Source organism: Telopea speciosissima, chromosome 11 (genome assembly GCF_018873765.1).
Source record: "Telopea speciosissima isolate NSW1024214 ecotype Mountain lineage chromosome 11, Tspe_v1, whole genome shotgun sequence".
NCBI lineage: Eukaryota > Viridiplantae > Streptophyta > Magnoliopsida > Proteales > Proteaceae > Telopea > Telopea speciosissima.
The window spans coordinates 34,006,881-34,021,166 of record NC_057926.1 but is presented as its reverse complement, the minus strand read 5'-3'; the positions used below and the strand labels follow the sequence as shown (position 1 = coordinate 34,021,166).

The window sequence follows — 14,286 nt, the reverse complement described above, 5'->3', positions numbered from 1 at the left end:
CCCTCTTTGTAAGGTTCTTCGACCTTGATTTGGTGTCAACCCAACACCCGGATCTGCTGTTGTCTTTTCAAGTTTTTTTTAAAAGGGGTGCAGCACCCTATGCTGCATATTGCTACAAATTAAACCCTAGATGAAGTTTTCAGTAGAAAACTAGGGTTCTACTACTTATCTAAAGTACAAGATCGATTGGAGTTCATCAATTTAAAGCTGCGATTCTTTCTTGAAGACTATTGTTATCCTTATTCATGATCCAATCAGTGGATCATTATTGAAGACTGAAGATCTTATCGATTCAAGGTATTTCTGTTATTATTTCTACAGTACCCTAGTTAGGGTTTTATTTCTCCATTCTTCAATCAATTCAATATCCTGGAGAGAGCTTTTGGAATCTGTTTCCTCTCTTCCAGAACAGCACTAGGCTACCTAGTTTGCTGACTTTTGAGTTTGGTAAACCCTAAAATTGATACTTGTTGAGGTTTGGGCTCTTAAACCCTAATCTTCCCCACTGTCGATTGTGTTACTGCTGCTGATTTGGGTTCTTAAACCCTAACATTACCACAACTGATTTGGGTTCTTAAACCCTAATATTGCTACTGCTGATTGTACTACTACTGGTTTTGGGTTGTTTAAACCCTAATTTGATTGCGGCCGATTGTGCGACTACTGATTTTGGGTTGTTTTCGAACCCTAATCTGGTTCTATTCAAGAGCCGATTGATATATTACTGCTGCTACTACTTCTAATTGATCAGTCCTTATGCCTGATCCTAAACCACCAACGGACAACGTCCAAGTTCAGATCACTACTATAAAACTCTCTGGAGTTTCGAATTATCTTTTATGGGCCCACGTAGTGAAAGCTTACATTCATGCCAAGGGAAAACTGAAATACATTACAGATGATCCTCCTATTGCTGGTCCTAAGGACACTTCCATAGTCAAAGCCCATGATGAGTGGATGTGTGAGCATTCTATTATCAAGATATGGTTATGGAACAGTGTTGAACCTGCTATTGCATCCAATGTGATGTTTCATACTCTTGCTAAGGATGTCTGGAATGATTGCATAAAAGTTTCTCTCAAGAAAGAAATATCTCCCACATGTATGATCTCTATGAGAAGCTTTTCAATTTCCAACAGGGAGATAAATCTTTAAGTGAACACTTTGTCAGTTATAAAGGAATGGTTAAAGAACTCCAGATACATCAGCCACTCACTACCAATCTGGATCAGTTGAAACAACAAAGAGCCATAGTTGTCAAGGCGGCAAGGCGACCTAAGGCGGTGGAGGGATGTCTAATCGCTTAGGCGACAAGGTTGCCTAGGCGGTCAAGGCACTCAAGTGTTATTTTTTATTTCCCCTCTTTTTTAACATTATTTAGTATGCTACAGTATGTACCTTATATCATCAAAAATCAACATTAAGCCACATCAAGTCATCAAAAATCAATATTAAGCAACATCAAGTCATCAAAAATCAACATTAAGTCACATCCAAGTAATCAAAAATCAATATTAAGCCACATAAAGTCATCAAAAAATTAACATAGAACTAGAAAACAACATAACTGAAGAAGCAAACTATTGGAAGTTTTAAACAATTAAAACAATTTGGTTTCTTCTGTTCTTAGAAAATATGACCTTATCAATAATTAATTAAACTGCTCTCGATTTAGAGAAATGTTCTTATTCTCTAAGAAGTTTGACTGATCGAATGATTTTATTTTTACATAAGACTTTTTGTATTAGGTAGAACACAAAACCAGCTTTCCAACAAATCCAAGATTGCTTAAATATGATTTATATTGAAGGAGTTGTGTTCCGGTCAAACCTTATTTGGTATGCGCAAATGCTGTCAAAATCGCTTTGGATGAAAATATTTATTTAAAATACCAAAACAAATGAATATTTTACTGCATTTTGGGTTTCTAGCAATGTTTTACCATATTAAGATTTATGGAATTTTTAGAATTGAGAAAAAACTCAGCATTAGAAAGTTGAAAATTTCATCAAAAATCCAATTTTTGTCCTTGAACTGGGGTGTTGACTTTTTATCCTTTTGGAATTTTATTTTTTAACTATTTTTATTGGATTCAAATGGGGGGTATTTGCTTATTTATGAATAATATCAAAAGGAAATGAAATACAAATATAAAAACATTTACTTAAATGATATTTGGAATAAATATGTGCCAGAACCTGGTCCGATACCAGTGCAAGGAACCCTACAATAAGGCCACAGTCGCCTAAGCCCCTACAAATCCGCCTGGACGCCTAGGCGACGCCTTGAAAACTATGCACAGAGCTGAGTTCCATGTTGCAAAATTCCTAGCTGGACTACATCCTAACTATCAATCTGTGAAGGGTCAACTGCTCACAGGGGAGAAAGTTCCTTCTCTCAATGAGGTATATTCTCGTATAATCGTCAGCTAATCCATCCAAAATTGATACTACTCCTAAGGACAACTCAGCCTTTGTTGCCAATCGTGATCGAGGATGTGGTCGTGGCCAAGTCAGAGGCCACGGCCGAGGTACTGGTGGACGAGGTATAGCTATCAACACATTTGACCAATCTTCCCACCAATGCACTTATTGTGGCAAACCAAATCATACTGTGGATATCTGTTGGGCCAAACATGGAAAACCTGAATGGGCGAATAAACTAGCCAATACAGCCATGACCGACTCTTCTGCTGAGAAATCCATTGGTGATGTGAGACAGAGTTCTACATCTGGTTCTTCATCTATTGTGTTTCGTGATGATTACAACATGCTAATCAAACGCATCCAACAACTTGGAGTTGCCTCTACCTCCACCTCTACAGCCACTTTAGCCTATAAAGGTAACTCTGCTTTTTATCCATCCTCTACCTAATGGCTAATTGATTCGGGTGCTTCGTGACATATGACTGGTAAGTCGAGTTTGTTTTCTTCAATGAATCAAGTACAAACCTCTTCTAATGTTATCCTTACCGATGGATCCTCTACTCAGGTAGTTGATCATGGAACTATTTCTCCAACATCCTCCATGACCTTCTCTCCAATTCATGTTCCTAAATTACCTTTAAGTCTTTTATCTGTTAGTAAACATAGTTGTCAAGGAGCGGCCTAGGCTTCCAGGCGGTTTTCTAGGTGCCTAGGCAGCTGCCGCCTTATTGTAGAGCACCTTGAACTGGTTTAATTGATGTCAAACCATGTTCAGTTACTTATATATGCCAAATATCAAATATCATTCAAGTAAATGATTTTATATTTGTTATTTCATTTACTTAAGATATTATTCATACATGAGCAAATACCCCCTATTTGAATCTAATAAATATAGTTAAAAAATAAAATTCTTAAAGGATAAAAAGTCAACCCCCAATTCAAGAACAAAAACTGGGGTTTTGGCGGTAGGTGAAATTTTCAACTTTCTAATGCTGGGGTTTTTCTAAAATCTAAAAATTCTATAAATCTTAATATGGTAAAACATTGCTAAAAACCAAAAGTGCGCTAAAATATTCATTTGTTTTGATATATAAACAAATATTTTCATTCAGAGCGATTTTGACAGCATTTGAGCAAACCAAATAAGGTTTGACCGGAACATAGCTCCTTCGATATAAATCAGATTTAAGCAATCTTGGATTTGTTGGAAAGGTGGCTTTATGCTCTACCTAATACAAAAAGTCTCATGTAAAAATAAAATCATTTGATCAATCAAATTTCTTAGAGAACAAGAACATTTCTCTAAATCGAGAGTACGTTAATTACTTATTGATAAGTTCATATTTTCTAAGAACAGTATAAATCAAATGTGAGACTAGGTATACCTGAAAATGACCAATTCCAAGAACATATAAACCAAATGTATGTTATGATTGTTTCAAACTTCCAATAGGTTGCTTCTTCACTTCAACTGTCTACTATTTATATGTTGATTTTTTATGACTTGTTGTGGCTTAATATTGATTTTTGATGACTTGATGTGACTTACTGTTGATTTTTATGACTTGATGTGGCTTAATGCTAGTTTTTGATGATATAAGGTACATGTTGTAGCATAATAAATAATGTTAGAAAAGAGGGAAAATAAAAAATAACACTTGGGCGCCTTAGTCGTCTAGGCTGCCCGCCTTGCCACCTAAGCGTTTAGACACCCCTCCACCACCTTGGGTCGCCTTGCCGCCTTGACAACTATGATACGAACGGCTCTTTTGAATGGCTGAAAGCCTGTTTGGTTACGAAGGGTTATACTCAGACCTATGGTGTGGATTACTTTGAGACTTCTCTTGTTGCTCGGCTCAATTCAGTTCGTGTGCTCATTTCTTTAGCGATGAATTATGATTGAACAATATATCAATTGGATATCAAAAATACTTTCTTATATGGTCATTTACATGAGGAGATGAATATAGAGCAACCTCCAGGGTATGTTTCTTAAGGAGAGAATGCTCAAAGAGTTTGTACGTTATACAAGGTGGTGTATGGCCCAAAACAGTCCCCTAGAGCCTAGTTAGATAAGTTAGTTTGATTGTTACTCAGTTCAGGTTCTCACTATGTTATTCTAATCATTCTATGTTTGTTCATCATTGTGATCCTAGGGTAATTGTATTGGTTGTGTATGTCGATGATATTATCATATCTAGGGATGATCTATCTGGTATTATAGAGATGAACTTATCTATAGCAGCATTTTCAGATGAAAGCTTGGGTGCCCTCAGGTATTTTCTTGGAATTGAAGTGCTTCGAAGTAAAAAAGGGATTAGTCCATCATAGAGAAAATATGTGTAGACCTTTTTGTCTGAGATTGGTATGCTTTCTTCTAAACCAGTTAATACATCTATGGATCCATACAGAAGTTTTGGACAAACAATGGTGAGGAATTTAAAGACAAACACCAATACAGGAGATTAGGAAAACTCATATACCATTTTTTTTTCCTCATGAATAAATAATTCATTACCAAAACCCCGAAGGGAGGGGAGGAAAAAAAAAAAGGGGGGGGGGAAATACACAGGGAGAAAGAGAGGGGGGAGCTATACAAACCACAAGCCACAAGCCAAGAGCGCCTAGCAGAGAGAAGAATCTAAACCCCAGGTAACAACAATGTGATTGTTCCTTGGAGAATCTAAAAGAGATCCATGGGGAAGCATATGAATTCTAGAGCTAAGATCGAAAAAGATGGCTTTCCAAATAAGGTCAATGGCCCGGGAGTTGGAAGTCTACCTACGAAGATTCCGCTCCATCCATATATGAGAGATAAAAGCCCCGAATACAAGCTTGCCAACAGTATCACAAATAGAGCTACCAGAAAAGGAAATATCAAGCCAAAGCCACTCCCGGGCAAAGGGAAGGGGACGTCTGCTTCGGGGCCAAATGGACTGCAAAGCTTTTTTTCAAATAGAGGAGGCTAGGGGGCAAGAAAAGAAAATGTGACCGACGTCCTCAATACCATTCCAGTAAAGGATACAGGAGGGGGAGACAGAGACGTGGCGAAGAATAAGGAAAGATTGGGTGGGGAGGCAAAGGTTTAGGGTTCTCCAAACATTGAATGAGTATCTAGAGATGTGGCCTTTGAACCAAACAAGATTACGCCAAGGGATAGACGGGCTATGGGGTCTAACAAAATCCCAAGCTGAGCGGGAGTAAAAATACCATTATGGGAGGGGAGCCAGATTACTTTGTCCGAATAAGGGGGATGGGGAGAGGGGGGGAGAGAGGCCCAGACCTGAGTGAGACCGGGGGGGAAGGGATAGGGGGGACCAAGAACCATAGGAGATTATTGATGAGGGGCAAAATTTGGGGATGCCAATAGAGTAGACCCCTCGGGCACCTAAGATGTTGTAAAGGACTCCAACGGGATGCAAAGGATCAAGCCAGAGGGAGGTAGAGGAACCATCTACGACCACAGAGGAAGTGGCACTAAGGGCTAAGGGGCGGAGGAGAAGGATTTGGCGCCAGACCCAGGAAGGGTCCGTAGGCTAAGGGACAGTCCAGATGGAAGCCTATTTTACGAGGTAGGAGGAGATTAACCCAAATTGAGTCCTGCTTAGAAGAGATTTTCTAGTTTAGCTTGAGGAGGCTTGCAATATTATAATCGCGAATTCGACAAATGCCGAGGCCTCCTTCAAATTTGGGGCGACAGTGCTGCCTAGCTAATCGGGTGGAGGAATTTGGAGGACTCTTGGCCTTTCCATAAGAAAGCACAAAAGAGAGATTCCATAGCTTTGATTGTGGATTTTGGAAGGCCATAGATACCACACCAGTAGATGTAAGAGGATAGAAGAACAGATTTGATCAAAACAATCCTACCCGCATAGGAAAGGAGTTTGCCCTTCCAAAGCTGGAGCCTCTTACGGATAAGATCTAGCATAGGGGTGCAATGATGACCAGTCAGCCTGGCAGGACTAAGGGGAAGGCCAAGGTATTTCATGGGAAAGGACCCGAGGAAAACCCAGTCAAACTGAGAAGAGTGGCTTAGACATGCTCAAAGAACCCGGAAAGAAAGATTTGCAATTTCAAGAGGTTAATGCGCAGACTTGAGAGAGATTCAAAGAGCTGAAGGTATTGTTACTAAAACTCGATATATCTTTTGTTGTTGGAGTTATTAGTCAGCTTATGGAGCATAGTTGTCACATCGTCACGACAATCCAAGTCGGTGGAGGGGTGTCATGTCGATATATCGATATGTCGCCCGCCATGGCGTTGCCATGGCAATCATATCGACCATGTTTTATTTTTTATTTTTTCAATTTTTAATGTCATTTAGTATGCTATAATATATACCCAATAACATCAAAAATTATCATGGAAGTGTACTACTACTCTACTGTGGTTTAATTCATGAAAGTGTAATATCCATTAGTGTATATGAAATCATAGATTATCAAATAATTGGTAGCAATAGTCTTGCTGATAATAAAGTTGAAAAACCATGAGAGTTGAGATGTGATTCATATGAAAGTGACTACAAAAGTAACAAAACAAAAAAACAATTACAAGAACGTAATTTATATTGAGTGAATAAAACTAATAAACAACCCATCTAAATAAAAAAAGAAATTGCTGATGTGAATATGTGATTGTGTATTAGTCAATAGTATATTAGTGTTTTCTATTTGATGTTTTTTTAATTTTTTTTATGTTAAGGAAAAAGCATTAAAATAAAATATGGTTAAAAAATTTTTGTTAAAAAATTAAGTTTTATAATTTGAAACAACCATGTCGCCCAATATGGCCATATGTCGTGGTATGGCGTCCATGGCGGCGCCATGGCGACGACATGGAGGCCATATCGGTCGATATTCTTACATCATCCATATCAATGGTCAATATGCCCACTTCTCCAGCGATATGAAGCCATGGCGTCGATATGGCGACACCAAGACAACTATGTTATGGAGTCGCATAAGAACACTCACTAGGAGGCAGCATGTCGAATATTAAAGTATCTTAAGTATGCTCCAGGAAAGGGGCTCATTTACCGACCTCATCAGCATATTGATTTGGTTGGATACTCTGATACAGACTGTGCTAGCGCAAATGGTGATAGAAGGTCTACAACAGGTACTACACGTCCATTGGTGGCAATCTTGTCACATGGAGAAGCAAGAAACAAACAACTATGGCCAAGTCCAGTACTAAAGTGTCATGGCTCATACAGCAGCCGAACTACTGTGGTTGAAATCATTGCTTCAAGAGTTGGGGTTACAGATTACTAAACCTATGAAGATGTCATGTGATAATCCAGCTGCTATCTATATTGCCAGCATCCCATTGTTTCATTAAAGGACCAACATATTGTAGTTGATTGTCACGTTGTGAGGGATGTAGTAATGAGGAAGTTGATTAATACTTCGTTCGTTTTCTGCAAATCAGTTGGGTGATTTGTTTACCAAGCCTCTAATTAGTCTTGCTTTAAAAGGTTGTTCCAAGCTGGGCATGGGTGACATATATGCTCCAGCTTGAGGGGAGTGTTAAGAGTATTGTTATCATGTTAGTCCTACCGCAGGGGGGCATTTTGGATATATAATTCTGGGCTTAAGAATCTGTTATGTACTGTTTAGTAGTCAGGGGTATCCTTGTCATTAGCTGAAGTTATTATGATACATAAAACATCATAGGGCTCATGGTTGGACACTTCTTTTTTCTTCTCTTGCATTGCTAACACTGGTTTCCAGTGTTTGATATTGTTTCAGTACATGGTCATGGAGTTGCGGTAATCAATAGTCAAAAGCTCTTCTACAGTTCTACCACACCCCAGCCCGCAGTGGAAGCTGTCAACCTCAAAGAAACATCTTGATGTGTTCTAGGGTAATGAAGATAGAAATATTAGAACACAAACTCACAAGGACAGAATCACAGTGTACCAACAAACAGGATAAGTGGACAGAATATAGAATGACAGACAACTCTAATTTAAACCAATGGGTGAGACTGGAATCCCAATCAAATGAAGGTCCTATTATGCTGAATAAATGCTCAAAATTGCAGATTAATCCAATGGGGGGATTAAGAGAAACAAACAATAACATAAAATAGTAACCAAGAGAAACTGATATATCTTCCAATCGAACAATCCAATGAACATCAGATTAGAATTGAAGAAACTAGAGGAGGGAAGGATCAGCATATCAAATCTCACATCAACCGGATGGTTAGAATTTTTGGAATTAAAGACTGAAAATCGAAATATGTTGCTGTATAAATAACCTACTCGCATGCACTAACTGGACTGGAAAAATATCAGGACTGATGAGGATGTTGAAGGGCAGTACAGTTAGCTGAATAAGCAATAAAAGAAGAGATTCGCTGAACAAAGAGGAATGAAATAGAAGAAAAAGAAGACAAGGGTTGACCTGGTTTTGACCACCGACCTACGGAGGCTTCACCACCACCCAACCTAGGAATAACCACCTAGGGTTGCACCTTGATTCACCACAAGTTGCTGCTCCATTCAGAAGACCATTTTCAACTTTAAAAAATGTGGGAATGTTCTCCATTCTCTTTATTTATCATAAAGCAACAATATTACCAAATGGAAACTGTCATGCGCAAGCCATAGGCTGCGAAATAACAAAAGATCTTCTCCCAACATGAAATAGAAAGTAAAGAAAATAGAAACTCCGAACTAGCTAGTGTCATTACAAAGAAATAGAAAGTAACGAAAACAATACGTAGATAAGGATCTTGAAAGATTTCAACATCAGCTCATATTCTCCTCCACGTAATCTAGCTATGGGCCCACAAATATCTTCTAAGAGTCCTCTCAAAGCAAGGATGCAACCACCAGCAATAGCCTCAGGGCAATGACCCTATGGGCCACACTAAATCGGTCAGAATCTCTTCTTTTAAACCTACTGATTGGTCAACTTCCGGTCAAGTACTTGGGTTTGCCTTTGATTCCGGCTAGACTGTCTGCTCATCATTGCACTCCTATGCTTAATCACATTAGGAAGAAACTCCAGCTTTGGAAAGGCAAGCTTCTCTCCTATGCTGGCTGTGTGGTGTTGATTAGATCAGTCCTTAAGTCATCCTACATCTATTGGTCCAGTATTTTTGGATTGCCTCAAACTACCATCAAAGAGATGGAGTCTCTAACGGCAGCCTTCCTTTGGAAAGGATCGGATAGCTCCAAGTTTCTTCATCCTATTAGTTGGGCCATCATTTGCCTCCCTTAGGAGGATGGAGGTCTTGGATTGAGAAGAATCAAAGAAGTCAACTCTGTTGGTATTATCAAGTTGATCTAGAAGCTTGTGACTAAGAAGAAAATATTTGGGTTGATTGGATCTACTCGGGCCTTCCCTTCTGATTCCATTTAGACTCCTCTCGCCATGTCTGATGCTTCTTGGGTCTGCCGTAAGATTTTGAAGCTTCGACCTACTATCCTTGGGGCCATCTCCACTCAAATTGATGATGGTTCCTCCACCTCAATCCATCTTGATCATTGGCACCCTGTGGATGTTCTCCTTCACTCTGTTAGTGTCATAGCCATAAATAGTTCAGGCTGTCTAAGCATTCTAGGGTAGCAGACATCATCTCTCATGGTGATTGGCCCCCTTCAGCTTCTTCCTCCCTTCTGTTCTCAACTGTGTGGGATGGCTAGCCCCTTATCAGTAGAAGGCCCCAAGGTAGGGGAGACATGTGCTTTGGACTGCAGTCTCTTCGGACATTTTCAGCTCGAAGCGGCTTGGGACTTTCCATGATCTTGGGGTGATGTAAGGCTAGATAGGAACTATCCAGCCCCAGTTAGGATCACAGGCACAACGCAAGTACAGGTACTGGTCCAGTTGCTCTACCTTGGTTGGACAGACATGAACCGCTTTGTAATCTGTTTCCAACTTGAGATTCCCCTCCTCCTTGGTCCTTAGGAGTCTCTCCTATTTTGTGTTAAGTTATATTTTCATAGTCCTAGTTGGAGTCTCTAGTTCTAGTTTTCTAGTTTAGTGCTAAATTCTTTTTCTATTTTCCTATTGTAATTTGGAGCCCTAATCTGATTAGTAGTTAGTCCTAGTATGATTAGGAGTTCCCCCCTTTAATGTAACAATTGAGTATAAATAGTTACAAGGTGAGGGAAACTGTCATATTTGACAGTTCTCTTCTCTTCACCATCTTCTTCTTCTCCTCACCTCTTCTTCTCCTCTTTCTCGGTTCTGATTCTCAAATAAGTGTTCTTGTTACACAACTCATATTCCCCAAAAGACTGATGTAAATCCAAGCTACAACTTAGAAGGCTCAACTAAAATTGAAGATACAGCTCCAGTTAAACAGCTAGCTCTTGAGAGGATAAACTAAGACCTAGTCCCTGATGCATCAATAGGACAGGAGTCTCTATTCTCTAACATGCCAATTTTTTCACAATTTGGTGCCTTGTTCTGATGTTATTCACCTAATCTCTCCCAATGATAAAATTTGAAAAAACACAGATAGAATGCTATCAAATAAAGTCTCTGATCATTATCCAGAGGTATTACAGATTTCATATCCCCAAGCATTGAAAACGCAAACAAGAGAAGAATAAAATGAAACATAGATACGAATGTATGATGAGAACTTCATACAAGCATGTAACATGATTTAATCACTGAGTATGTATGGATGCATAGAAAGGGAAACCTAGTAAAGGCCTTTGGCATGTCTGGACGTGTCAAGAGCTTCGAGAGCAACAGCCCAGCTATGGAACGCATAGGACCAGCATTTGAAAGGTAATCCTTAGAGAACTCTAATATTCTTAATACCAAAGGAGACAGCTCTGTCCCACCAACAAAGTTACTGTTTGCCATACTAGTATCCACACTGGAGATATCAAAAGGCACCAAAACAAGGATAGAAAGCCACAGAAGTATGACACATTTTGCCTCCATCTCTCCCGTACTTTCTTGCCGCAATGATGTTGCTGTTGTTTTGTGGTGGCACTTCTCTAAAAGAGAGACAGCAAGTTCTAAATCAGAGACCTGATGTGGAAAGAACTTGATAACAGCCTTGTATCCACAAACCGTAACAAGAGAATAAATAATAATGCACAAAGGCTTAATTATGTCAAGAATGTCATCAGAGATCACCCCCAACTCAATTGTTTTTAAGCGGACAATGGACATAAGTGGCAAAATAATGCTCTCCAAGTAAGGCTCTAGCAATTGACCCTGTTCTTGGTACTTCTCCAGCTGCATAATAAAGACAAGAAGGAATAATTTCAGGATAAGAACTATGTACTATAAAAGAAAATAACAATAGAAGTGAACAAGACATCAGTAATTTGTCAGCAAGCAATGGTACTAGTACATGCCAACAATATCAAATAAGGTTATTTCAAAAAAAGTGCCAAGCTGTTTTCACTTTTTAACTAAAAGCAGTAATCTAATAAACTAAAAAACTTGGTACAAAAAAAATTCCAGCAAATGCAACTATAAACTAGTAAAATATTGTTATTCGCTTGCTGTCCTCTTCCATGGAGAAGTCCAACAAGGAAAAATGTATCTTCTTTTTCTCCCCCATTTACAGATTCGTCAAGCAAAGAGAAAATTACAGTCCAACCTGAGCCATTACAGTAAGAAAGTTAGAAGCCACAAACCCACTTACACTTTCCTAATAAGTAAAAGAATTTTATCAAAAGAAGAAGGGAGAACACCATAGGAGCAAAAGCCTTGGCTTCTTAACTGAACATTAATTGCCTTTGGTGCTGAATGAATAGATAGGGGGGCATAGGGCTTCATTGCTTTGCAGGACAACCTCTCTCTCTCTTTCTCTCTCAAAATAAGCAATATATACCTCTCCTACTGTGAAATGTTTAACCAGGTACCCCATTTAATAAAATGGATAAAGAAATAGAAGATAAACATTAGCATTCACCAATTTTCTCTACCTCTGACCAATACCCACCCCCTTGCATTGCCTCCTCAAGAACACTCCATTCTATGTGATCAAATGCCCACTCTAAATCTGATTTACAAATAAAAGCTTCCCCTCTTTCCCTTAAACCATATCACATTCATTTATAAGAAATTAAAAGCCATCCAAGAACTGCCTCCTGAGATGAATCTCCCTGATAAGGCCCAATACACTCCTATAAACCTCCTGTAGCCTGTTAGCTAAGACTTCAGCCACAAGAATTACACTAAAAGACCTAAGGTCAATAATTTCATCAGCCTCTTCCTTCTTTCTTAAAAGAGATAAGAAAGTATTATGTGAGGAACAATCCATCAGCCTGTATAACAAAGCTGCCTAAGACTTTCATTGGATCTCTCTTCAACACACCCTGATTCCTTTTAAGAGGAAATATTGAAATCATCTGGTCCCAGTGATTTTCTCCCTCAATAGTCTTTCACTGCTTCCAAATTATTATGTCTCAAATTCCCTCTCCAAGCTCCTTGCTGGACTAGGACTTATTTCAAAGACCAAGCAATGCCAAGTCTGGCCTATTGAACCTATCAGACATATAGAGAGCCTTGTGGAAATCTAGCAAGGCTTTCTCATCTCTTCCTCAAGCCCCAACCCTTGATTTATTAAGACAATCACTTTTTCTTCTCCCATAGAGTTGGGATATTCTGATATTTTGGCTCCTAAATTTGATCAAAATGGCCTGGGATTCCTTTCCCCTAACAAATGTTACCTTGTTTAATGATATAACTATACCATTTCTATTTCTTTCCTACTCCATACTGGCAGATTCTGCAGGACAACCCACAGTCCCCTCTTTCAATTCCATCCAACTGCTCCAAGTAACAGACCCAAGAGCGAAGTTCCAATAGTTTCTATTGTTCCTTTCCCTCTTCTTCCTTCGAAGACCTTATTTTTTAAACAGAACCATCTTAATTTCAAAAGCATCCATCTCTCAAGGCTTTTTATAACTGGAATAGTTTCTGGATCTATTTATTCTACTTGCATATATATGGTAACAAACAGAGCTAGAACTTATTTATGCACTAAATTAAAAAACATAGCCATCCTCAACTGTAAAGAGTATAGACTAGAGAGAATCGCATAACCTTCAACCTGAATTCGAGACAAAGTGTTAGTGGCTGTGGAAACTGAATTTGACAACATTCACTTTGAAGCCCCATTATAAAGTTTCATGTTTGAAAAGTAGGGGAGGGAGAAGATATATATAAACTTTATATAAATAAACATTCTACAGCATTCTCTCTCTCCCACCCAATGAATTATCAATAACTTTATTTCTGGTAATCCTATGAGTTTATGATCTAAAACCAATAGAAGACAAGAGAAGAGAATAGAGAGAGAGAGAGAGAGAGAGAGAGAGAGAGAGAGAGAGAGAGATTACAATGGAACGGATCCTGTTGACAGCGGAGGGATCGGAGACGCAGCCACTGATGACAATGTCATCAAGGAGAGACTTAAGTCGTTCCCATTCTTGGAGAAAATACCTTTGAAGCACACACTCCTTAGAGTCGTGCTCATCGTCTTCCTCATTTGGTATCACCTCTGAAACATCATTTTTTGGGGTCTCTTGTTCTTGAGCCAACATTTGGTAGATCTCACGAGTGAATCTTTCTCGCCTAATGGTTTTGCTCCACCCACCTGCCTTTTTTGTGAAAATGCTAACTTGATTAGTAAAATATATCACTCTGCAACCAGAAGGAGGCGGAACTTCTAGCTTGGCAGGGAGTTTTAGATAAACTAAAACTAACTTTATTCACCACAGATTTGACTTGGATTATGAAAACTGAATTAAACGACTCTTTCAAGATTGATTTGAATTTGCAGAAAGAGAAGGCAGAGAATAAATTCGAAAAGTTGCAGATAATGATGGCTGAAACTCATATAAGGAGTGGAACTGTTCAAA

At 38.9% G+C, this 14,286-nt stretch overlaps 1 protein-coding gene across 1 annotated transcript in view; it reads right to left on the bottom strand.

The window, feature by feature from the left end:
* The window catches only part of LOC122646039 (tubulin-folding cofactor D), a 108,999-nt gene extending 94,965 nt beyond the window's left edge, over positions 1-14,034 (bottom strand). The window contains exons 1-2 of the mRNA XM_043839493.1: positions 13,765-14,034; positions 11,100-11,647 (exon numbers count right to left, since the gene is read on the bottom strand). Coding sequence (XP_043695428.1) covers positions 11,100-11,647; positions 13,765-13,968 — 752 coding nt within the window. The 5' untranslated portion in view covers positions 13,969-14,034. The remainder of the gene's footprint in view (positions 1-11,099; positions 11,648-13,764) is intronic.
* Positions 14,035-14,286: the final 252 nt, after the last annotated feature.